This window comes from Ochotona curzoniae, unplaced genomic scaffold (assembly GCF_017591425.1).
Source record: "Ochotona curzoniae isolate NIBS_2020 unplaced genomic scaffold, NIBS_Ocur_1.0 contig_3190, whole genome shotgun sequence".
Taxonomy (NCBI): domain Eukaryota; kingdom Metazoa; phylum Chordata; class Mammalia; order Lagomorpha; family Ochotonidae; genus Ochotona; species Ochotona curzoniae.
Genome location: NW_024465751.1, coordinates 14,114,601 through 14,138,368, shown reverse-complemented (window position 1 = coordinate 14,138,368; position 23,768 = coordinate 14,114,601). Strand labels below are relative to the sequence as shown.

The window sequence follows — 23,768 nt, the reverse complement described above, 5'->3', positions numbered from 1 at the left end:
AAGCATTCCAGCAAGGGATCCAGACTCTGGGAAAGCCTGCACCGCCCCCACACGGAGTACCGCCCCTGGCCTGATTGCAGCGGTTGATTGGCTGCTCCACCCGTCCGTCCTATCCCGTCCCAGCCCCTCGCCCAATCCTGTCCAGCTTCGCGAGGAGACTCGTTCCCAGGGTTCCGACGAGTGGGCGGCGCCCGTGACGTCTGGAGGCCGTGTGGCGTCATGTAGGCGGAAGTCGCGGCTGGTGTTTTGAAATCGCTCGCCCGGGTCTTTCAAGCGGCTGTGCGCGCGCCGAGGCCTGGCAGTGCGGCGGTTCCGGGGCGGCCGCCCAGCGCCGACTCCCGGCCCGTGCCATGTCCACCCCTCCGCTGGCGGCCTCGGGGATGGCGGCCGGGCCTTTCGGGGGGCCGCAGGCCCAGCAGGCCGCCCGGGAGGTCAACACGGCGTCGCTGTGTAGAATCGGGCAGGAGACGGTCCAGGACATCGTGTACCGCACCATGGAGATCTTCCAGCTGCTGCGGAACATGCAGGTGGGCCATCACGGGGTGCGCGGGGCGAGCCTCGAGGGGTCTGGGGACCCCACTCGCCCACAGAAATGATGTCTGTGCCGGGGTGAGCTTGCCGGACGGCGTTCCCGGAACCTCGCAGGCACATTTTCTAGATTCTCCAGAGTTGACAAGTTATGTCAACTCCAGCGCCTTGTGAGATAGGGTGGGTCGCACTCCATTTTCCTCTTTAAAGTCGTTCCCAGCAAAATGCTTGCCCAGCAGTCCGAAAGTTGAAGAATTCGAGTCATGCTAACCGATTTTTAAAAAACAAAAAGCCAGCCCCCGAGTGTTGACAGACGGGACGTGCGTCACGATAATCCTGGCAGTGGCCACATCTGCTTCCCAAGTTTTCGCTGACCCCATAGAGCCAGTGAGGGGCTTTCTGTCCTCTCAGATAAAGTCGGCCTCTTCTAGAGGCTACATCATTGCAGCCATACAGAAGGTAGAGTTCTGGGGGTCCTGAAAGAGGACCCAGGGCGTCAGAAGCTCTCTCTCTGCTCTTTGTGGCCGGGTGATTGCTGCCAACCTGTGACTGTGTCCCAGGTTAGGTGTCTGTTCGTCTCTGGAAGGACATCTGGGCCGTTAAAAAAAGCACCCTGCCGTGAGTATCTGGGTACAGACTGTGCTGTGAGCCTGTGTTTGTCTGGCTCTGGTAGATGTCTGGAAGGGGAGTTGCTGAACCCTCCAGCATCTTGCCTTACATTGTCCGAAGAAGACTTCCCAAGGCTGTGTTTGCCCTACCCTAACTTTGTTGAAAATAGGCACTTCTTATTTTTATGAGATTAGACTTAGTGATTTTTCCTTTCACAAGGTCTGCTTTCGGGGTCCCATCTGAGAAATCTTTGCCTGACCCAGGGTAACTAAGAGGTTCTATTTCCTTTTTTTTTTTCCTATTTGCTTTTAAAAGCTTTGTAGTTTTGGCTGGGCGCAGTAGCCTGGCAGCTAAAGTCCTTGCCTTGCACAGGACAGGATCCCGTGTGGGCACCAATTTGTGTCCCAGCTACTCCACTTCCCATCCAGTTCCCTGCTTGTGGCCTGGGAAAGCAGTCCAGGACTGCCCAAAGTCTTGGGACCTTCCACCCACGTAGGAGTCGCAGAGGAGGCTCCTGGCTCCTGGCTTTGGATCAGCTCAATTCTGGCCACTGGGGCCACTTAGGGAGTGAATCAACAGATGGAAGATCTTCCTCTCTGTCTCTTTTTCTCCTGTATATCGGACTTTCCAACAAAAATAAATAGATCTTTTTTTTTTTTTTTAAGTTTAGTAGTTTGATTTCACCTTAAAATCTTTGTAACTCATACTGAGTTATTTTGGTATAGTAATAGGAATTCAAGCTTATTAGTTTTCATTTGGATACACAAATATTCTAGCACCAGTCAGTGAACTGACTTCTGTGTTCTTGCTTATTTTACCACTGCTGGAGGAGGAGGTCTTTCCCAGAGAAGTCTTAGGGAGATGTGGCTAAATCCTCACTTTACATGTGTTGGGAACCAGCAGGCAGAAGATCGTTCTGTCTGTCCTTCTCTCTGTAAAGTCTGACTTTCCAATAAAAACAGAAAATGTAAGAGAAAATGCCTTGCCAAAAGCCTGTGAGCGGTAGAGGTCAGTTGGAATCCCTGGTGGGATCGTTTGGGTCCACCCTCTCTTAGAATCATGTCAGCTGCAAAGCGGAATGGTTGGACTTTCTCCTTTCCGGTGTGTATGCTCTTTCTGTCTCTGGCCTAAGGCCTCTGGCAACGCTCCCAGCACTGTGCAGAAACAGAGTGGGGAGAATGGGCGTCCTTGAGTAGTTCCCCATCTTTGTGCCATTCAGTAATGGCTGTGGGCTTCTTGGTATAAGACTTTTATTATATTGAGATGTGTTCCTTTTACAACACTTAATTTGGTTAAGGTTTCCATGAGTTTGTTTTAATGCTTTCTCTGCACCTGATGAGTTTCACATAATTTTCCCCCTCATTCTGCTGATATGGGTGTCAGTTTATTGATTGGTGCATCAAACCATACTTGTATCCCTGGCATAAAGTCCCGTTTGGTCAGTGTAGGTGATATTTTTAATATGTTGTTGGGTTTGAATGACAGCGACTGCACCGTCAAAGCACTGGCCAGAATGTTTTTAAATGGCTGAGATGTTTTTTGTCCTCCTGGTTATAATTCAGTTTTGTGGAATTCTTTAAGACTACATCAGTAAACTAGCATGGAATAGAATACAAAGGATATCCAAGGTAAGATCTAAAACTCTCTAGCAATCACTTAGCAAAATAAATATACTAGTATCAGATTTGTTAAGATGTGATTAAGTGATGCCTCAGAATTTAGCATCTATTTACTTTTTTAAGATTTATTTTTATTACAAAGTCAGATATACAGAAAGGAGGACAGGCAGAGAGGAAGATCCTCCATCCAATGATTCACTCCCCAAGTGACCGCAACGGCTCGTAATCTGCGGATCCAAAGCCAGGAGACAGAAACTTCTTCCAGGTCTCCCACGTGGGTGCAGAGTTCCAAGGCCTTGGGCTGTCCTCAGCTGCTTTTCCAGGCCACAGGCAGGGAGCTGGATGGGAAGTGGAGCTGCCAGGATTAGAACCCAGGACCCACATGGGATCCCAGGTGTTCAAGGCAAGGACTTTAGCCACCAGGCCACCGCGCTAGGCCCAGCATCTATTTACTGTTAACTCTTAAACAGTACTGGATTAGCAGTGATAGCTAGAGATAATAGCTAACAAGCGATGTTTTACTTGGTTGGATTTGTAGTTACAGGACCAGTTTTTAAATGTCATCATTTTAAACATTTTTAAATATCACTATTTCTCATATGAGGAAGCAGAGGCTTAAAAAAAAGTAAATTATGCAACATCACATATTGCTGGTGGCCTTTGGAATAACCTCTTTATAATAGTTCCGAATGTCAAACAACATATGTAATTAAAACAGGTATGATACAAGCGCATGACTGACAGAAAGAACCAGGCTTTTTCAAGAGCATGTTAGCTATATTCAAAGCTAATTTGCAAAGGTCATAATCATTATTTGTGTACCTCTCATTTTGTGAATTTCATTGTCTAACTTAAGACCCTTGGGGTGTCATAATTGACTGAAAAGACAAAAATAATGTGAACAAACCTGATATTCTTGAGTACATATATTATCAATCTACTACTGATTTATTTACTTATATATCAATATATTGGAAGTATTCAAATGTGAAAAGTCATCTTGTATTACTATATGTACAGTGGATTATGGCATAAAACACCACAAATTAAAACTTCTGAGATAATTTCTAGTAATTTTAGAGATTGGTTCTTTATATATTCACTGTTTTCAGCTGCTGCTTGTACGTCTGACGGAAACTGTAGCTTGTCCTCTGAGAAAACCACACACACAGATATTCTAAAAGATTTCCAGATTTTGTTTTATGTTCCATTTAAAGCTGTTTGCTCAGGTGTTGGTAAATCCCACGCTGAGATTCCCTGTGAAGTGTGGCATCGCTTTGGTCCTGCCTCTGTGGTGAAGGCTCCCTTTCCTTGACCCTTAGGCCTCCAAGCCTCCTCCCCCTGGTGGTGGTTTTTGACGGTTCTTGGAGTAAGATCCTTAAGCATGAGTGTATGTGTGTTCTTTGCAACAGACGGTAGTATATTGTACACACCACTGTGTGTCTTGCTTTTTTGTTTCATGTACTTTGAAGTTTGTTCTTGTCCCTGCAGATCATATTCCCATTTCCTTTTTATAGTGTGCAGTATTCCACCATGTAGAAATATTATGATTTAGACTGTTTTGAACCTTTCATTATTATACTCTACTAAATAGCCTGCACAAATGTGCCAATATACCTGCAGGGTAAGTTTTTCAGAAATAGCTGTTTGCCTGTACAATCAGGTAAACTGCAGCAAGTTGCCCTCTCTGCGTCACACAAATTGATTCTGCTGTGTCCAACCAAGACCAAGGTGGTGAGTTACTGCATTTTTAAATGTTTGATCACTGGGTAGCTGAAAATTCTGCCTTTGATTCTCTTATTTTGGTTGAATTTGAGCATTTCTTTATTCATGAATCTGATTTCCTTTTCTGCTAAATGATTATTCATCTTGCCCATTGCTCTATCTTTGTTTTCGGGGAGGGGGGATTCTTTACTCTCCTCCGCCCCCTCCTGCCCCAGTTTGTAAGACCTCACTATTTGTGTATATATAAGAAACCTCTCCATGTGAGGGGGTGTGTGTGATGCAACTTGCAAGTACTGTTTTTACCTTGGGCTCTGCTTGTGGCACTTTCTACCGTGCATGCTTTTGAAAAAAATAGTTGACTTTCCAGTCATTTAGGTTTTCTGGTTAGGATGGCCTGCCTCACTCCACAATCAGGAAGAATTATATGGGTGCTTTGTTGTTGTTGTTTCAGTTTTATATTAAAGATGTCTGCCCTTATGAAATTTATCCTATTATAAATAGGACATGGCCCTAGTTTTATGTTTTCCTCGCTCACTAACTTCAGGTGCTACTTGATGCATTTGGATGAATGTATTTCTGGATTGCTGTTCTATTTTATTTTTCTGCCTTTCCTTTATGTATTAATGCCAAATGTCTCTGATTTTAGAGGCTCTATATTGTGTTTATACTTAACCGTCACAGTTGCTCTAGCCATTCTTCCTTATCTTGCCACATAAACTTTAGAATTAGCTTGTTTATTTCTTAGGAAAAAAAAGTGTTGGTGTTTGTCTTAGGTTTATCCAACCGCAGAAACACTTCACGTTATAATGCTGAGTGTTATTAGCAAAATTAGAACACAAATTATGGAATATCATTGTATCTCTGCAAATTATTTGGAGTGTTTTTATATTGAGGTTTTTACAGTTGATTTCTTTTTATTTTGTTTTATGTTCCATTTAAAGAGTTATTTATCTGAAAGATAGAGTTACAAAGGTAGAGGGTGAAATAGAGACACCAAGAGGGCAAGCTTCCATCAGGAGCGCCCAGCCCGTGGCCAGGACCAGGCCAGATCAAAATGAGGAACGTGGCACTGGTAAGAAGGCTCCAAGCACCGGGCTGTCTTCTGCTGCTTTACCAGGCATGCTAGCAGAATTCTGGTTCAGAAGTAGAGCAGCTAGGACTTGAACCTGCACTCCTTTGGGATGCTAGTATTCAAGGCTGCGCGATCTACCTGCTACCCCACAAGGCCGGCCACAAGACTCACTTTTTTTTGTTGTTGCAATAATGGGGTCTCCTTCCTTTCCTTATTTGATGTTTGTTTTTCATAGGTGAAAGCAAAGCCATTACTTTCTTTCTGTTGATTTTGTACCCACTTACACATTAAATTCCTTTACTTATAATAGCGTTTTGGAAGTAGTTAGGATTATGCCACACTCTAATATTTCAGCCGTTTTCTTCTCTAATTATTTTGGCCAATGCTGCCAGTGTTTACTAGTATTATTTGCATTCTTCTTTGATATCCTTTTCTGTTCCTGACCTTAATGGGAATATTTCTAATGATTCCATAATAATCACAGCACTGGCATTTTTATCAAGATAAATATGTTTTAGCACCTTGAGGTATTTTTTATTGATTTTTATATTGATTTGAAGATTGGAAATTGCATTCGCTTGATAGCCTTCTTAGTATGTAGGATATGATATCTTTATGGTTTCTTATCCATATTCATGAGTGAGATGTTTATGGATAAGCTTTTCTGCTACAGGGCTGTCCCACACTCAGTGCGTCGCAGGCACTTTGCCGCATACACTCAGTAGCATGGAAGCCTGTCTTCAAGTTTACTGCTATATCTCAGCTTCTGGCAGTGGGGGCAGCACATGAAAGGCACATAGTAATTTATCTGACTGAGCAAATGTTCCTCTTTTTGGGATGCCAGTATTTAGATGAAAGCTGACCAGGGATTTTGCTTAATTAAAAAAGAAATCTGATTATTTGCTTTCCTATTATTTGCATATTTGAATTCCTCAGATATTCTAGATATTTACCCCTTAATATTCACAAATCAAGCCTGCTATGTAGCTCTTGTATGAGTTGCCAATATATTCTCCTGTTTATCGGTTGTCTTTCCATTCTATTGGTTATTTTCTAAGTTTTGTAGAAGCATTGTAATGTGATGTTTTGGTTTCCTGTCTCCCAGATCGGGCAAGGCAGCATTGCTAACCGCAGAATCCCAGCCTAGGTCAATGCCATGAAGCCTCTGCTGGTGCTTTCTGTTAGTTTCATGGTGTTCAGTCTTACATCTAAACCTTTGATCATTGGAGTTGATTTTTGTATACAGTAAGAGATGCGGTCTAATTTCATTCTTCTATGTGTGTGATGTATTAGATCACTAGAAGGATAAAGCTGCAGGATTATCTCAGCAGACACAAAAAATGCAGTTGATGAGATTAGACATCTCGTGATGAACAATTCTGAGCAAATTAGATACAGAAAGAACATGTGTGGCCCACTGCTAACATCCTAAGAAAGGGGGAAAGCTCAAGGCTTTCTCAGACCTAAAACAAGATAGATAATGCTCACTTCCATCACTTTTATTCAGTGTAGTACTAAGCTCTAGTAATATTAGACGAGAAAAACTAAAAGGTGTTAAAATGGGAAAGGATGAAGTCAGATTGTCGCTGTTTGCAGATGACATGGTCCTACTTAGAGAAAACTCCAGAGACCTCCAAAACCTATTAGAGCTAGCAAACAGATTCAGCAAAGCTGAAGGAATAAAAAACAGCATATAATAAAGTAGCTTTTTTATAGGCCAACAGTATGTGATCTAAGTAATAAGATCATCACACTTACTGTAACAACAAACAGGCCTAGGAATAAATTCAACCAAACAGGTGAAATTTTCCTACATCTCAAACTACAGTATTGTTGAAAAACATTAAAGAGATGATCCAAATGAAAGTTGCAGTCTTTACGAATAATTAATATGAACAAAGGAATAAACCTACTAAATGCTACAATAAGGATACAGAGTACTTCTCGTGCAAGCTCTAATCATTACACTACCTTACCCAAACAAGCAACCAAAAATCCATTTAAATTTTTCTCACAATTTTTAGTGTCTATAAAAAGTTCATAAGTTTAGCATTCATGAGGGAGAACCCTATATTGTACTGGGGAGAGTGACTCGTAATTTCCCCTTTTAATGTATTTTTACTAACTCAGACTTTGGTACTTTGTTATATTCATTTATGATTGTTTTAATGCTTGATAATTTCCTGAAATTCTAATAATATTTCAAGTAATGTCAGAAGATCTGTCTCCTTAATTCATATTCTGGAGTATTACTTTGAGAGTGACATAAAAAAGAACAAAAATTGTTCAAGCTTATGTACCTTTTATCAACTGTGTAGGCTTTTCCAGTCTTTTTCATGTTTATGGGTTTAATGATTTTGTGATCTATTTTCTTTTCTCTCCAAACATTGTATCTTGTGAAATGATCGGCTTGATCTCCTAGTTACTGGCTAGTAGGTAATGCCTTGATCTTAAAGCACATGAGTCTAATCCCCAAGCTAAATATATGGATGAGCTCCTATAAATGGAAATACCTCTACACTGGAAAATGCAGTGTAAATGTTCTTGATTTAAACGTTCGGATTGGGTCAGCATTTGGTCCTCAGTTAAGAAGCCAGCTGGGAAGTGTGGCCCTCCTGTCCCAGTGCCTGGTTGGACTGCTAGCCCTGCACCCAACTACAGCTTTCTGCTAACAGCCGAGGGGCAGCAGGCCATAGCTCAAATAGCTGGATTCTTGTCACCTGAGTGGGAAACCTGGAGCTTCATTTTGGCCCAGCCCTGGTTTTCCTTGTGTATCCTTATGTCCGTATCTCTCAAATAAATCAGTAAAAATGAGAACAGCTCCACACATCCAGGTATAGGTATGAAATATAAACATAGAGAGAAAGGAAGATACTCTTCATGACTTCTAGTAATGCACAGGAGTAAATTCTAAGTAAGCAATAATGTTCATTTACTTATGACTTAATCATCACTTCGATACATACTTTTGGCTAGATAGAATTATGAACATAGCTGTTATTTGTAGTAAGTTATTAATAATGTTGAAATACAAGTCTGCACCATACTTCCTCTTAATGATCTTCTAGGTAAAATTTTGGTTGCATCTTTCTATTTTAATGTGTTCCTTAAACATATTAATAATCACTGAAACAATATTTTGAGAAGATTTTTGCAGTAGCAATATACTACTATTTGCTTCTGCTAAAAACATTGAACTTCACTATTTTTTTCCTGCTGTGTTTTGTTTTTAACTTGTTGGTCAATCTCAACAGCTTCTTTCTTTACATAAAAATAATAGTAAAATTGCACATACTGGGCTGGTTTTGTGGTGCCGCAACTTCAGCCATCTCTTAGGAAAGTGTCATCCCAGCAGTTGGGATCCAGGCTGCTAGCTGCTCACCCAGCTTCCTGTGAATGTGCCTGGGAAGGTAGCAGAGGATGACCCAGTGCTTGGGTTGTAGCTAACAACTCAAGATGGGAGATCCAGACGGAAATCCTGGCTCCTGGATCTAGTCTGGCCCCAGTGTGGCTACTGCAGCCATCAGGGTGGCGAATGGTGAACCAACAGATGGAAGACTTCTCTGTCCATTTTTGTCTTCTCTGTCTCCATGTCCCTCTGCCTTTCAGATAAGCAAATCTTAAAAAAATCAGAACTGTGCCTTTTATTATAGTTATATTTCTCAGATTACAGGGGGAAAATGCAAATATTTCAAGTGGTCAAAGGCATTTCACTGCCTAGATCTATTTTACAAGAGTGACATTTGATGTCAAGTTGCTACTTAATGAGCATATATTGCTCTCTGAAATTCTTAATATTGAACTGGATTATGAGGAATAGCTTGCTTTTATGCTATGTTTAAAAGTGTTAGCTTTACTTATAAAAAATCTTTATTTTAATTGTATTTTTATTTTGTTTTGTCCAATAAGCTGCCAAATGGTGTCACATACCATACTGGAACATACCAAGACCGGTTGACAAAACTACAAGACCATCTGCGCCAGCTTTCTGTCCTTTTCAGGAAGCTGCGATTAGTCTATGACAAATGCAATGAAAACTGTGGCGGCATGGATCCCGTTCCAGTGGAGGTAAGCTTCGTGGAGGGTGAATGGAACATGTGAGATAGTGTCAAAGCGTTTGTTGTTTACGCCGCTTTCCTCTTTCTCCTATTTTAACGTTATTTCCATATCCTTTATATTGAAAGTGAAAATGGATAGAATTGCTACCATATTGCCATGTTAGGAATTTCTAGTAGACTGACATTCAGGCCGCTGGTGTCCTTTGTTTTGGAGAGAGTAGTGTTATGTATGACAGTTTTTGTTATTGTGGCGAACATTTGCTTTTAAATCAGTTCAGGTAAAATTTTTTTTTGGTAGAAATTTTAGTATCATGAATATTTTTATGCAAGTCCTTTACAGATAACATTATTTTTTTAGCATGATTAATGTAGATTTGCTGTTTAGCCCATTGGAATCCTTCTGCCTTAAAAATAAATTCTCTAGGAACAGGTGTTCAGCTTAGTGATTATGATACCAGGTGGAATATCTGTTGTATGGCAGTGCTTGGGTTTGATGCTTGGGTTTGGCCCCCCGTCTCTCACCTTCTGCCAGTGAAGATCTGGAAAGATGACAAGTGTAGGCAGTGAGTTCTTGCCTCCCCTGTGGGGGACGTAGGTTGAGATCCCCTCTTCCATCCGGCCCAGTCTCAGCCTTTGTGGATATTCGGGGAGTGAACAAGTGCATACAAGTTTTTTCTCTGTAGCCTCATTTTCCTTGGCTTGTCTGCAGCATGTCAATTGCATTTTTTATTCTTTTTCCCATAGCTCTGATCATTTTTTTTCCAGAATCTTCTTCAGTTTACCCTTTCTTGAGTCATCCTTTTCACGCTGATTGTTCAAAAAGAAAACGGGAATAACATGAACATGTCTTCCTCCTGGAGTGAGGGCCAAACATCTTAAACATTTTTGATGATATGCAGTTTGACAATAAGAAAGGACTATCTATAGAAATATTACATTTAGTAGCTGTCATATTTAATCATTAACCAATAGTATCTATCACCTGAAATTAAATTTGGTGACTATGCATTTTACATACATGTAAATATGCATATTTATATAAATGGTAGCAATCGGAAGTCATACTGCAGTATGTTGAAGATTAAACAGGAAGTAGGGAGCTGATGCTGGCAAGAAGATCTGAGTCTTTGAAGAAGCAGAGCTGAAAGCAGGAGATGTAAGTGCTAGATAGAGCACATGTAGATGATGAAAGAGCATTTCAGGAGGAAGCTGGGGAAAGGGAAATTATAATGAGGACAGGTGAATCCTTGTAGGGACCTGTCGGAATGGAGATGAACCATCTTGCAAGGAACGAAAGCTCTGTTCTAAAACAAAAGGGACAAAGTAGATGTGGTTGAATCTCTTTTTCTCCCTAGAACATAAAGTTTGGCCAGATGATTTTATCTTACCGATTGTTTGTGTCTGACATATTTCTGTGATGACCCTGTAAGAGGGTAGATACTAGATTCCCCCTAAAACCTGTCACATTTACAAGCATTTTTATCAAATAAACTTCTCACAAACCACACACACTCACATTTAATTCTAATTCTTCCAGAAGTTTCACAGCTATATAAAATCTTCTACAAAGTAAACATTCCTACAATTAGAAAAAGTTAAAACATTTAGAAATGTCCATAGACAATAACATTTTAGCTGGTAAGTTACTTTGAGTAACTATCTTTCTAGTTTAGAGGAAGGAAAGTTTGCCTTCCATATGTTAACATACTATAAATCTCTAAGGGACAATAATCACTTTGTCTTTGGCATTGTTTTTACAAGTCCTCACCTACCATTTGGCAATTTACTGATTGAATAGTGAGGTATTACTTAATTATGTGTGGCAACCAATGTTGTAAAGACTGTTTTGCAAAAGAAACCTGACGATAATATTTGGCACGTATCAAAACAATGCACTTCTAAGGCTGTTGCTTCAGGATAGCACCTTAAATTTTTATGCTACCGAAAGTATAAAAGTTGATCTTCATTGTCTATATCAGTGGGAAATGTCCATTGCTTTTTTAACTTTCAACTTTTGCTCATCATTTGCAGCAACTTATCCCATACGTGGAAGAAGATGGTTCGAAGAATGATGATAGAGCTGGCCCCCCTCGATTTGCTACTGAAGAGAGGAGAGAAATTGCTGAAGTGAACAAAGTGAGTTGTTAGTCTGTAGGTTTTAGAATTATCTAAAAAATTAGTGTGAATAAACTCAAACATCGGTTTCAAATTATGGAATTACATGAAGTTGTGTCTCTGGCAAACTCAACCTATTTTAAAATGCATGCAGAAATGTCCTCTGAACAGTCAGAAAAGATGGCACAACTCTCCAGAAAGCTCCTCAAAACCCTTCATGGACACTTACTCGTTAACAAGCCATTTTCTTCTTCATAGCAGAATTCTGATTCTATAGCTTATAGTATATTTGGAGCAGCACGCAGTACAAATTCAGAAGCAGGACATGAGAATATGAAGTTGAGATAGATGTCAGATCCTTCTCTATCCTTCCTCCCATCCCAGCCCCTGATTAGGACACTTTTATTGCTGAATATTTTCAGAAGCTTAGAAGATAAAGTTCCAATAATTCTTATGTGAAGGAGAAATACAAAAAGTTACCCACTCATTCGGTGGTATAGCATGGCCAAAACTTAGACAAAACCTAACAGAAATGACACAGTGAATAAACTCCATTCTTGCTCCATCCTAAAATTGCTAATTGTAGTTACAGAATTCTTCATTGTATTAACAATCCTGCCATAGCCAACCATAATCAAGAAGGGTTGTCTGAAATACATGAGGGCAAGTCAATGTGTATAAACATATGCTGTCAGTGAAGATTATAATGGGAAAAATACCTGTTGGATTCTAAAGGACATTTGATAGAATTCATTCCTGCATGCTGATTCAAGGAGCATGTTTTATGAAGATAAGTTTTGTTTGATCTGCAAAATTTTTATAAAAGTAAAATATAGAGGTATTCCATATAAAAACAGGCATGAAATATGATGCTTTTACTCCATCTTGGTTCAGATATTTTGTAGGTAGTGTCTAGTATAAAAAACAACAAACAAATATTAGGAAACAGCTGTGGTAATGTTATGTACGTGCTTATGTTTGAATGCTTGGGGAAACTGACTTGATAAACAGGTTTTGCAAAAGAAAATTGACATGCTTCTCACATGTTGTAAACCAATTTCATTATATAAATTCCCAAGAATCATGGACAGTGCATGCTATTAAGAAATGAATACAATTTTCTTTTCAAAAAAATAATCTGGTTTATTTGTAACGAACTGTTTGCATCCTCTCAATAATCTATTTACAAATGCAAAAACCAAATACTAAGTAGATCAGAATTAGGTATAGCAATGTTTGTGACTAACCTCTTACAGATACAGAAAAGAAGTTTTGAATAATTTAAAGAACATACAGAACTCTTAAGAAATACAAAGATGCCATTCTTATTATTTTCTTAGTGTTTTAAAATTTTTATTAGTTTCATTTTTATTTTAAATACAGAAATAGTCCAAATCTAAAATGAGCCCTTCTTGAAAGCCTGCAAAGTTGGTAGAATTTTAGTACAACACAACGGAGATTTTTTTCCGTTGTATTACACAAAAATATCAAGGAAGAGTCTGAAAAAGCGTCATACTTTGTTTCAAAAGTTAAAGTGTAATGTGAAGCATTATGAAATACTAAATAAACACAAAAACATAGATTATATATCCTTCATTTGAAATCCTTGGACCAGAAATATTTTGGACGTGGGCTTTGGAGATGTGTGTGTATGATATATAAAGTGGATTGTATTAGGGAGGGGACTCAGGTATAAACACAAAATTCATGTAACTGTATTTCATATTTTTAGTGCACCTGCATTTTGACTGCTGTCTCTCATACAAGGTCTAGGTAGACTTTTCCACCACAACATCATATCAGTGCTAAAGAGGTTTTGAATGTTGAGCATTTCAGATTTCAAATGATAGAGTTAGGAATACTCGACAAGAGCAAATGGAATTGTAAAATAACTCAGTGAGCTATATCCTCTGCTCTGCAGGACAAAAGTTCTAAAACTCGCGGTGGCTGCCTGCAGCTGGACACAGTATCAAACACTAAATGCATTATTTTTACTTCACTGTTAAATACAAGAGTACTTCAGCTTCAATGAGTTAGTGAGAAAGTGTGATTAATGTTCATTTTGGTGTAAAAAATTATTGAAATCCATGCATTGTTTTTTCGTAGTATGTATTTTCCACGAAATTTTTATAATTTCCTCATACGTTTTATATAATAAAGATCATTTTATGAATTAGGTACAGTTAAGAGAATAACAAAAATAATAACTGCCACAGATACAACTGCTGTCATTTCTATCATTTGAATCAGATGTTGTAGCAATATTCTGTAATAAAAGTTCTGCGATTCGGTCTCTCAAACTGAAAGGATATTTCAAAAAATATACATCATTTTTTATAAATCCACTTTTGTCTATGAACATTTTGAAATATCTGGATCTTATTGTACTTACTCCTTTTCACTGAAAAGCAGTACTTTATAGCTTTTCTTTGATATACCTGTACTGCCAAAATCACTGTTCTTGTGTTTTTAGGACATTAAGTAAAGTAAGGTTTATTTGAGCACTAACAGCTGGTTCTGTGGTAGACCAGTATCCCACGTGGTTGTTAAGGGACTAACAGATGGGCAGGATATAAAATGTAGATACACTGAGCACAGGGATAATTCACATCCTAGGCATGATGGAGCAGAATGACCCAAGATTTATTTGTGCTACTCAGAATTGGAGCAGTTTCAAATCTAAGAACTGCTTATTTCTGGAATTCTCCATGTAATATTTTCTACCTCAGTTGATCATAGACAGCTGAAACAGTGGGAAGCCAAATCGTTGATAAAAAGGAGGAATTGGAACCACCATAATCAGTCTTATAAATGAGAGTTTAATGTGGTAGAAGCATGATTCTGCATGAAAATGGCCTATATACCAGAAAGCCTTAGAAATCAGCATTTAGATTATGCTTTGCATAAGTGAACTTCAGAGCCGAGAATAAGGCAGGCAAAGCAAAAAATAGAAAAAAATGAAACTAGATGTCAAAACTCAGAAGAAAGCAAAAGTTGGATTTTATGAAGTAAACTTCTATAACTTTAAAGAAAAAGTGAAATAGAGATTGAGAAGAGCAGTTCCAGCAAATGTGCTGGAAATGAATGACTACTGAATAAATTTCTTGCAGAAAATCGTTAAGAGATGAGGAAGGAACTGAAAATCTGTAATACAGATTTTGAAAATTGAAAATTATTAGGTATTCTAGAGATATGAGACATTCATTTATTGAAGTGATGTCAGGTTTTGTTATTTACAATGAATTTGAAGCACTGTTTTTTCTGTAATTGTATTTTTTATAAAATACAGTGAAATGTATCATTAGCTTGAATTTAAGTGTGTCACATGTGTGACATGGATATATTTTATTCTTTACCGTAGATGGTTTTATGATCTTTGGAAAAATATCTATGTAAATTCAGAAAGCTATAATTTTGCTAATATGTTTTGTTTCATTTTTCTGAGTTCTTTTTTCCCAACTGATGACTTTGAAATAATTTATCCTTGATTTAACAGCCAAGAAAACCTTCCAACTCATCAGAATATAATGCTTTTGTGGTGCTTAATCAAAACAGCCTTGCTAGCTATTGACCTAGAGTTTGTAAATTTTAAGTGAAAGATGTAATTAATATGTTTTCCACCCCCTCAAGAGGAGTTTACCATGTCAAAACACCACTTTCCTGGATCCTCATAATTTCTTTCCCCTCAACCTTTCAGTGAAATTATATAATAGTTGGGGCTCAATAAATATTGTTTTCACAGTATTATGGCCACATAATTGTTTATTGTTAAAGCCCATAATTCACTGGCGTTACATTCTTTGGTTGAGCAGCTTTTCTATTTTCCTGGAGTTAGTAATTTTTTAATTGTGTAGAGTTTTAGTTAGTGTTTCGTACATCTGTGTTAGCTACTCAGTACTGTTTTCCAACTTTCTGCAGAGTCAAAATCATCCACTAGTGTATTGGTTCTTCGCCTGCCTTTGTGAGAGCTCAGTGATCTTGCTGGGTCAGAATGCTGTTAGTCTTGCTGTTCCCCTCTCGGCCTGAGGCTTTCCTTATCTTTGATTTCACCATGTCTGCCATCGCATGCCTTCCTTTTGGTTTTCTCCCTTCTTACAGCGGGTGTGCATAATGGCATCTGTTTATAAGAAATTTCAAGACTTAAATTTTGAATCCTTAAGTTGGGTCTTACTGCTGAAATTCCAAGGTATTCTAATGTGGGGTCTGGCCGACTTATTTTAAGAGCTATTACTATTTTGTTAATATTCTGGTTAATATTTTATGCTTTGTGGGACACATTTGCTCTCTCTGAAAAAACACCCCTGGCTTCTAGGCTTTATGATGGTTGTGGGCCAGAGTTTCCGAGCCGCTACTTTGCTTTGTTGTCTTCCCAGATGGAAGCTGTTAAAGAGCTGATGCATTTAAGATGCTTAAATGCAAGCCACTAGGTTTAGGAGGGAGGTGCCAGCGAGCTAACTGGTGGCTTTGTGAGTCAGCTTCATTACTGGGTGACTAGGAAGCAGGTTGTGTGCTTGAACTGGAGAGCTGCAGCTGTTTCTGAGGGGTGTTTGTTCAAATGCCTTTGAGGAACCCAGGGAGTGAGACTGTTGTTTCTGTGGGTGCAGGGCACCCTAAGCCGGTGCAGAACCACAATCCAGGACATGGTCTCGCTGTCAGCTCTTTCCCTGCTCCCAGCCTACTGTCTGCTGCCACTGTCTCCTCACTTTTTCTAGTGTGGTTTCACTGGCCAGGAACCTCCTGTCCCCTGGCAGTGTGGACGCCAGGAGGTGGTACTCAGTCACTCGTGTCCACAGGGAGTGCAGGTGCAATTCTGTGAGTCCCCTGGGGCCATTGGTAAGGCCAGCACCCCTTACAGTTTTTCCTCTTTTTGTTGCTTTTGTTGTTTTCTAAGATTTATTTATTTTTATTTGAAAGATGTAGAGACACAGAGATTTTTTATCCACTAGTTTATTCCCCTTGGTTGCAATGGCCTGACTTAAGCTGTTCCAAAGCTAGGAGCCTGGAGCTTCTTCCAGGTACTCAGGATGGATGCGTGAACCCAGGGACTTCGGCTATCTTCTGCTGCTTTTCCAGGCACATTAACAGGCATTTACATAGAAAGTGGTACAGCCAGGACCTGAACCAGTGCCCACTGGGAATACTGGCATCGCAGGCAGAAACTTAATTTACTGTTGTCATGGCACTGTCTACATTCCTCTAGTTTTTATCATCAGGCCTCCAGTGAGTGATATCTTCCATCAGCTGCCTTGTCCCTAAATGCCACAGTAGAGTTGGACAAGGCTGAAGCCAGCAGCCAGGAGCTCCCTCTGACTCTCCCATATGGGTTAGCGGGATCCAAGCGCTTCATTTGCTGCCTTCCCAATCACATTAACAGGAATGGGAGCAAGTGGTACTCCAACCAGGACTCTGGTGTGCTGGTACTACAATGGACAGCATAGCTTGCTGTGCCACAACACTAGCCCTCTTATATGTTAGAAACACTGGAGAACTGGGTAATAAACATCAGGAAAAATATGACTTGATGAACTTAAAATGTCAATAAAGAAGCCAGAAACTAAGCTAAATAAAATGGAATTTTTGAGCAAAAGGGATTTTTAGTTTATTCCTTACGAAAATGGTGAAAATGTGAATTCAGTGTAGCATCGATTCTTATTTAGAAATTTTTACTGTGTAAACTAAATACTACCAATGGTTTTTCTTTATTCTTTCCCTCCGAATCCTCCAATTTCTGTCTCTGTCTTCTAGAATATATGGTAAAAATATATGTTTAAAAATTTTAAATGAATCCATGTACTCTTGCTATACATTTTGCCTCAGTTAAAGTTTTTCCATGAGGATTGTTTATTTTGAACAGTTTGTACAGACAGTAAAAGTCATAATCTAATACTGTGATCACATGGATGCTATTAATAAAGGTTTATTGATTAGGCCAGCATTTATAAACCCATATTTCAATATTCATAATATTTTCTTTTGTCTGCTAACATTTGTGTTAGTATTTGTTAATCAGTGCACACTCATGCAAATACTCAGTTTTTTTCCAGTTCATATAACATAGCTAATAGCTAGAACATTCAAATTTACTTTTTAGCTATTAGATATGGAGCATAACAATGGATAATTTTTAATTATGACCATTTCTTCTTTTACTGCTAAAAGGCAATGTTTAAATAACTGCAACAAATTTGAAAGGCTTGCTAAGGATTCCTGTTTCCTTGTTTGTTTTTGTCATTTGTCCAGGATTTAGGGGAAGCTTTTTAATTTGCCTTTTTTGTTATTTCTCCTTTGAGCATCCAGATGTTCAAATACTTTGGTGTCTGTTTAGTGCCGGGCACTATCCTCAGTAGTAGAATTATGCCCTGAGTGAGCAGGTGTGGCCCATCTCAGGTGGACAGGTTACCTCGGAGAGGGTAGAAGAGTCTCACATGGAGTCAGGGCAACACCTGGCTCGGGATCAGTCACATGATTTACTGTATTTACAAACATGGAAGTATTGCACCATATTGCAATGTACCAACATTAACTTTTATTAAACAACTAAGCTGCTCATTCAGTCCATGCAATCAGTAATTAGTAATCACACTCAACCAAAAGCATTCAGACTTACCATGTTGTTTATTTCTTTTCATTCTGTATAAGCTACATACAGCAATTGGGTTTATATACCCTGCAGTGGACCCTTAATAAGTCTTTTTTCAAAATGTGACTGCCATGTTACTCTAAATTAGATGCAACAACCCATGGATGCTGTGTTTGCCACTCAGGCTGCCTAAGCACCACACCAGCACAGTGTCATGAAACTGCCGCGTACATCTGTCACAGGCAGTCCTTGATGCGAAGCTATAGGGGAAAAACAGCCTAACTTGCTAATGGTGAGCTTTTTAGTTTACTTGAATAGTTTTCATTTCATTTTCACACTTGTGTATCCTGGAATCCTTTAAGCTCTGAAACCCCAATAATGTACAGATATTTGCAGGACATTTAAGGAAATCTGGGTGAGTTCTTTTTACTTTGCTTAAAGCTACTCTTTTTGATGATGGATGAAATCGAAATATGTATTGGCTACTAGTTACAGAGTCAAGAAACATTTAAAAATTGAAGCATTTTTTATAGAATGTAAGGAAAACAAGAAAGGGAGGAGGAGCAACAGTAGGAAAATGAAGGAAGGTAGAGTAGGTAAAATGTATCATACACAGAGTGTAATGTATGTATGAAATTTGTGAAATCTTTTCCTGTCTATAAAAAGTTAAAAAAAGAAATTAAAGCATTTTTAATTAAGTGCCACAGCCTTTGTATGAATATTAAATTACATGGCATGACTTAGCATAAACGTTTTTTTTTTTCAAAATATCTATTCTACTTATACATTCACCTGTTAACGTAGCAAATTAGGCACAGCTGATGGATTTTGAAAATGGCAGGTGTTGGGCCCGGCGCGGTGGCGCAAGTGGTTAAAGGTCCTCGCCTTGCACGCCCCGGGATCCCATATGGGCGCCGGTTCTAATCCGGGCAGCCCCGCTTCCCTTCAAGCTCCCTGCCTGTGGCCTGGGAAAGCAGTCGAGGACGGCCCAAAGCTTTGGGAACCTGCACCCGCGTGGGAGACCCGGAAGAGGCTCCTGGCTTCGGATCGGCATAGTATTGGCCCGTTGCGCTCACTTGGGGAGTGAATCATCGGAAGGAAGATCTTCCTCTCTGTCTCTCCTCTCTGTATATCTGCCTTTCCAATCAAAAAATAATAAAAATAAATCTTTAAAAAAAAAAAAAAGAAAAAAAAAGAAAATGGCAGGTGTCAGCCTCTGTTAAAATCAATCAGTGGCAAGATTGTGTATATTAAATCCTAAAACATGACATGAAAATTTATTTTCAGGTTAACCACTAATAAGCATAACCATCAGCTCTGCTGTGATACTGTCATGATGTGCTTTGGCTCTAGATAGTTTACTAGTGTGGTGCTTTCTCAGTTTGCAGCATCATTGACAAAGATGCATTAAAATGTATCATAGTATTTTTTTTAAAAAGGATTTGCCATTGCCTAGAGTTGAATATTATCTTGAAGATAGCATTGTTTACTCCTTTTTTTAAAAAAAAGAACGAAGCTCTCCTTTTACAAATGTATGTCAGAATTTGTTATTTTTTGAAGATTTATTTTTATTTATTTGAAAGTCACAGTTACAGAGAGAGAGAGATAAAAAGCGAGAGCGGCAGCATATTTGAGAGATTGGAAATGGAGCAGTAATGGCTCAAACTAGTGTTTGTATGGGATGTGGGCGTCAGGTAGAGGCTTCGCTGGCCGCAGCACAATGCTGGCCCTCAGAATTTACATTTCCAAATGGATATTCTGAAAAGTAGTCTTACTGGCATGGTATGACAAACACCACTAATTTTATATCAGTAATGAAATCTATTTTTAACCAGCAAAGGATATAATCTTATTACTCCTAGTTACTTCTTAATTTCTGTTAAAATGTGATGACTGGAGCAGGCCTTAGTAACTGGGTTAGGCGAGTACTTAGGATCCCATATCAGAGTGCCTGGTTTGCGTCTGCTACTTTGCATCCAATCCACCTTCCTAGTGCTGCATCTGGGAAAACAGCAGATGAATGGCTCTTGTGCTTGTCCCATATCAGAGTCCCAGATGGAATTCTGGGCTGCTGGCCTCAGACTAAGCCAGTCCCAGCTGCTTCAGGCATTTGAGAAGTGAATGAAAAATAGGACACCTGTCAGTCATTCATAGATAGATAAATGGATGGATGGATGGATGGATGGATGGATAGATGGATGGATGGATGGATGGATAGATCTGTCGTTCATAGATAGATGAAGTAATCACCAAGCATCTTCACAAGATTCAGGCTATGAGTAATATTCAACTATCTGTAAAACATAAAATCTTTTTTTTTCATGGACAATAGATTTGCCTCAAAGATATTTTGAAGAATCATTTTACACACTTGCCCATTTATTTTTCCATTTCATTTTAATTATGTTTCAGTATATACTAATTTATCTGGTATTTAATATATCTTTAAAATGATCTAATTGAGTATGAGTGTTGCATCTCCAACTGTAATGTCTTCACAGGATTATTGAATATTAATTGTGGTAGCTAGTAAATGGTCTGACTGGGAGCTTTTGTGTTTGTATTTTATTTTATATAAGCTCACATAGAATTTAAGGAAGGGTGCCTCGGAGAAGCTTGTAAACTGTTGTTTAGTAGAATCCATGAATAGAAATACAGATGCATGCCATATGGCTTCTTGGCAGTCAGTGTAACTTAGATGCGAAAATTATTGCATCAGGCGCTGGACCACTTTGTCTTCCGTTTGCAGAATGAGAAGTTTATTGAACCTTCATGGTATGGGCAGATACTGACTTCTGCCACATTTTTGAAAGATCAGTTGCATGAGGCATTGTGTTTTTTGTTTTGTTTTGTTTTGTTTTTATCTACTATATGGGCAGTTAAAGTTCTGTACCTACTAGTGGCATTTGCTGAAAGCTTGCTCATATGCCAGGCCCAATTTGAATATGAAGCAGGTTCTTTACTGAATGAGTTGAATCATTAAATCCTGCTAACAGTTCTTTGGAAGTGGATTCAGATTTTTCTTTCTTTTTTTTTTTTTTCTGGTTTGGAAAGTCCAAGACTTAGAGAAAGATGAGTCCTTTAGCCCACGTCTGAATGGTACTGAGCAGCCAAGTGCCCCAGAATCTGTGTCTAGAGTGTGTGCTGTCAACTGTTCCTTTGCACTGCCTCCTGAAAGCTCCATATTCGTTGGTGTTAAGCCATAAATATTTAATTTATTTTCTTGGGTGGGGAAAGTACCCAAGAACCTGGGGGTGGAGATGGCAGTCAGAGAGAAAGCAAGACGGAGCCAGCAGCCTCTAAAGGCTGCGTTATAATCCAGTGCCTGTTAGTCGGGCTGACCCCCTCCACCTTACTTGAAGGTTTCATTTCTGTCTAAACCATTGGAATCCTATCTGATGACCTTTTAACCTGCTTTATGGTCTATATTTTATGAAACATTTTTGATAAAATTCTTTTGTTTCTTACAGAAACTCAAACAGAAGAATCAACAGCTGAAACAAATTATGGATCAATTACGAAATCTCATCTGGGATATAAATGCCATGTTGGCAATGAGAAACTAAAGTGATGTTTAAATTTCTTGCTTTATATATGTTATTCTATTGTGGCTTTTTTCCCTCAATTATATTTTTTTCTTGAAGAAGAAAATTATTTATCTGCTTTTATTTTAGTCACCAGAACTGATTTCCTTATTTTTATATGATGGTTCTTGCATTCAAGTATTAGCTTTAAAAAACACTCTTGATTTCATAGATTATTGTAATAAACTCCAGGAGGGTATGTTTTTGTTCATTTTCATTGACTAAATCTTTTTTTAAAAAAATAAAATTGTATAAAATAAGATTTAAATTTGGTCAGTGTTTTTCCTTATTTTAGTGACGTTACAAGTATATGTAAATATTTTTGCAAATGGATGCATAAAATGTAATCAGTGTATGGCACAAATGAATTAAATTAAATGCATGTTTGCATTTTTGCTTCATTTTTTAGAATTTTATTCTTAAACCAGTTAATATCAAGCCAGTTAAAATGACGAGGTAGCTAACTTCTCTCTTGCCGTAAGTAGATAAAAATGACTGTTTCATATCTGATCTTCATTGAAATGCTCTGTCTGTGAGCAGGTAGTGTGAGGAGGCACCAGCTGGGAGCACAGCCTCTCGCTGGGCTACCGACTGCTCTCAGCCAGGAAGCGATCACCTGGATTCACACATGTCCAAGTGACTGTGGATGTGTTGAAGACCAGGAAAAGGTATGATTGTAAATCACAAGTGCTGCTCTGTCATTTACGTGTCTTCTAGTGAAGCTGATTTTTGGACTACATATCCTCAGATAAAAGAATTGAATTCCTTTTAGAAAGCATTTTTTAGCCTGATTCAGAAGTCCCTACTATAGAGTCTCATGCTGGAATACATCTGTTAGTAAAGCTTTTCTGGATGGTCACACACCAGAAATGTAAGCTGCTTCCTCTTCGAAGGTGAACTAAATGATTGCAGCTAAGACTGAAAGGAAGCACTACATTCCGTCTGAGCAGGCACAGTGCTCTGCATGCAGTGCTGACTGCCCACGGTGAGGTCAGCACGTACAGGGCAAAGTACCTGTAGTCTAAAACATGTTCTTTGCATCTTTAGTTACTATTATACTCTAGAGCCTGGTGCGATGGCTCCGTTTCCCATGCAGCTCTCTGCTTCTGGCCTGGAAATCAGTCAAGGGTGGCCCAAAGCCTTGGGACCCTGCACCCTTATGAAAGTCTTAGAAGAAGCTCCTAGTTCCTGGTTTCAGATCAGCTCAGGTCAGCTCAGCTCCAGGCATTGCAGTCACTTGGGAAGAGAACCAGCAGATGGAAGATCTTTTTTGCTGTCTATCTCTGTAAATCTGTCCTTCCAATAAAAATAAGCAAAGCTTTAAAATAGAAATATACTACTACTGTTGTTACTATATAGTTTTGATAATTTTCAGTGCTTGTACTGCTTACTCTCCTGAATTTAGGGTTTAAACAAGCTGTTCTGATGTTTTTTGGTGACCACACAGAGCTGCTTAGATCATCCATAATGCTGCTATACTCAATTCTTAGAGAGAATATGGAGAATACATTATTTGGACCTTAGTTCTATAGAAAATGTCTTACTGTCAAGCAGTAGTCAGCATTACTACACTCTACTGCAGAGGTGTAGCTCCAACTTTTGGGAGGGTGTTTTCTCAACTGACACTTGTGACTGGTTTACCCAGTTACAGTCTACTTGGGGCCAGTCACAAATGCTGTGGGCGTTATTAAACACCTAGACCCTACTGTCAGCTTTGTCCTGTCAAAAGAGCAAAAAGCCGATGAATATGAATTCAGTCATAATGTGTTTGTTCAAAAGGACAAATTAATCTCTTCTCCATCAGTATACTTATCCATGAGATTAGATGATCTTATATGCTGTTAGAGTTTTGGTTACAGATGTTAGAACCTAGCTCAG

The 23,768-nt window shown here is 39.0% G+C and overlaps 1 protein-coding gene across 3 annotated transcripts; it reads left to right on the top strand.

Annotated features, from left to right (window-relative positions):
• Positions 1 to 249: 249 nt before the first annotated feature.
• On the top strand, positions 250 to 22,146 carry MED30 (mediator complex subunit 30). Of its 3 annotated transcripts, none has more exons than XM_040979385.1 (4): positions 250 to 527; positions 9,463 to 9,621; positions 11,643 to 11,747; positions 21,777 to 22,146. In XM_040979385.1, exons 1-4 carry the CDS (start codon positions 351 to 353, stop codon positions 21,870 to 21,872), a joined length of 537 nt encoding a protein of 178 aa, XP_040835319.1. In that variant the 5' UTR covers positions 250 to 350; the 3' UTR covers positions 21,873 to 22,146. The 3 variants fall into 3 exon arrangements, with proteins under 3 accessions (XP_040835319.1, XP_040835318.1, XP_040835320.1); XM_040979384.1 differs by having other exon boundaries at positions 11,643 to 11,751; XM_040979386.1 differs by lacking the exon at positions 11,643 to 11,747.
• The last annotated feature ends 1,622 nt before the right edge of the window (positions 22,147 to 23,768 follow it).

Bases quoted from the DNA above. Each gene is read 5' to 3' on its own strand.
- MED30 (XM_040979384.1), top strand. From the start codon at position 351: ATGTCCACCCCTCCGCTGGCGGCCTCGGGGATGGCGGCCGGGCCTTTC. The intron at 528-9,462 runs GTGGGCCATCAC...TTGTCCAATAAG, and splicing joins AGCTGCTGCGGAACATGCAG to CTGCCAAATGGTGTCACATA. The intron at 11,752-21,776 runs GTTGTTAGTCTG...TGTTTCTTACAG, and splicing joins TGCTGAAGTGAACAAAGTGA to AAACTCAAACAGAAGAATCA.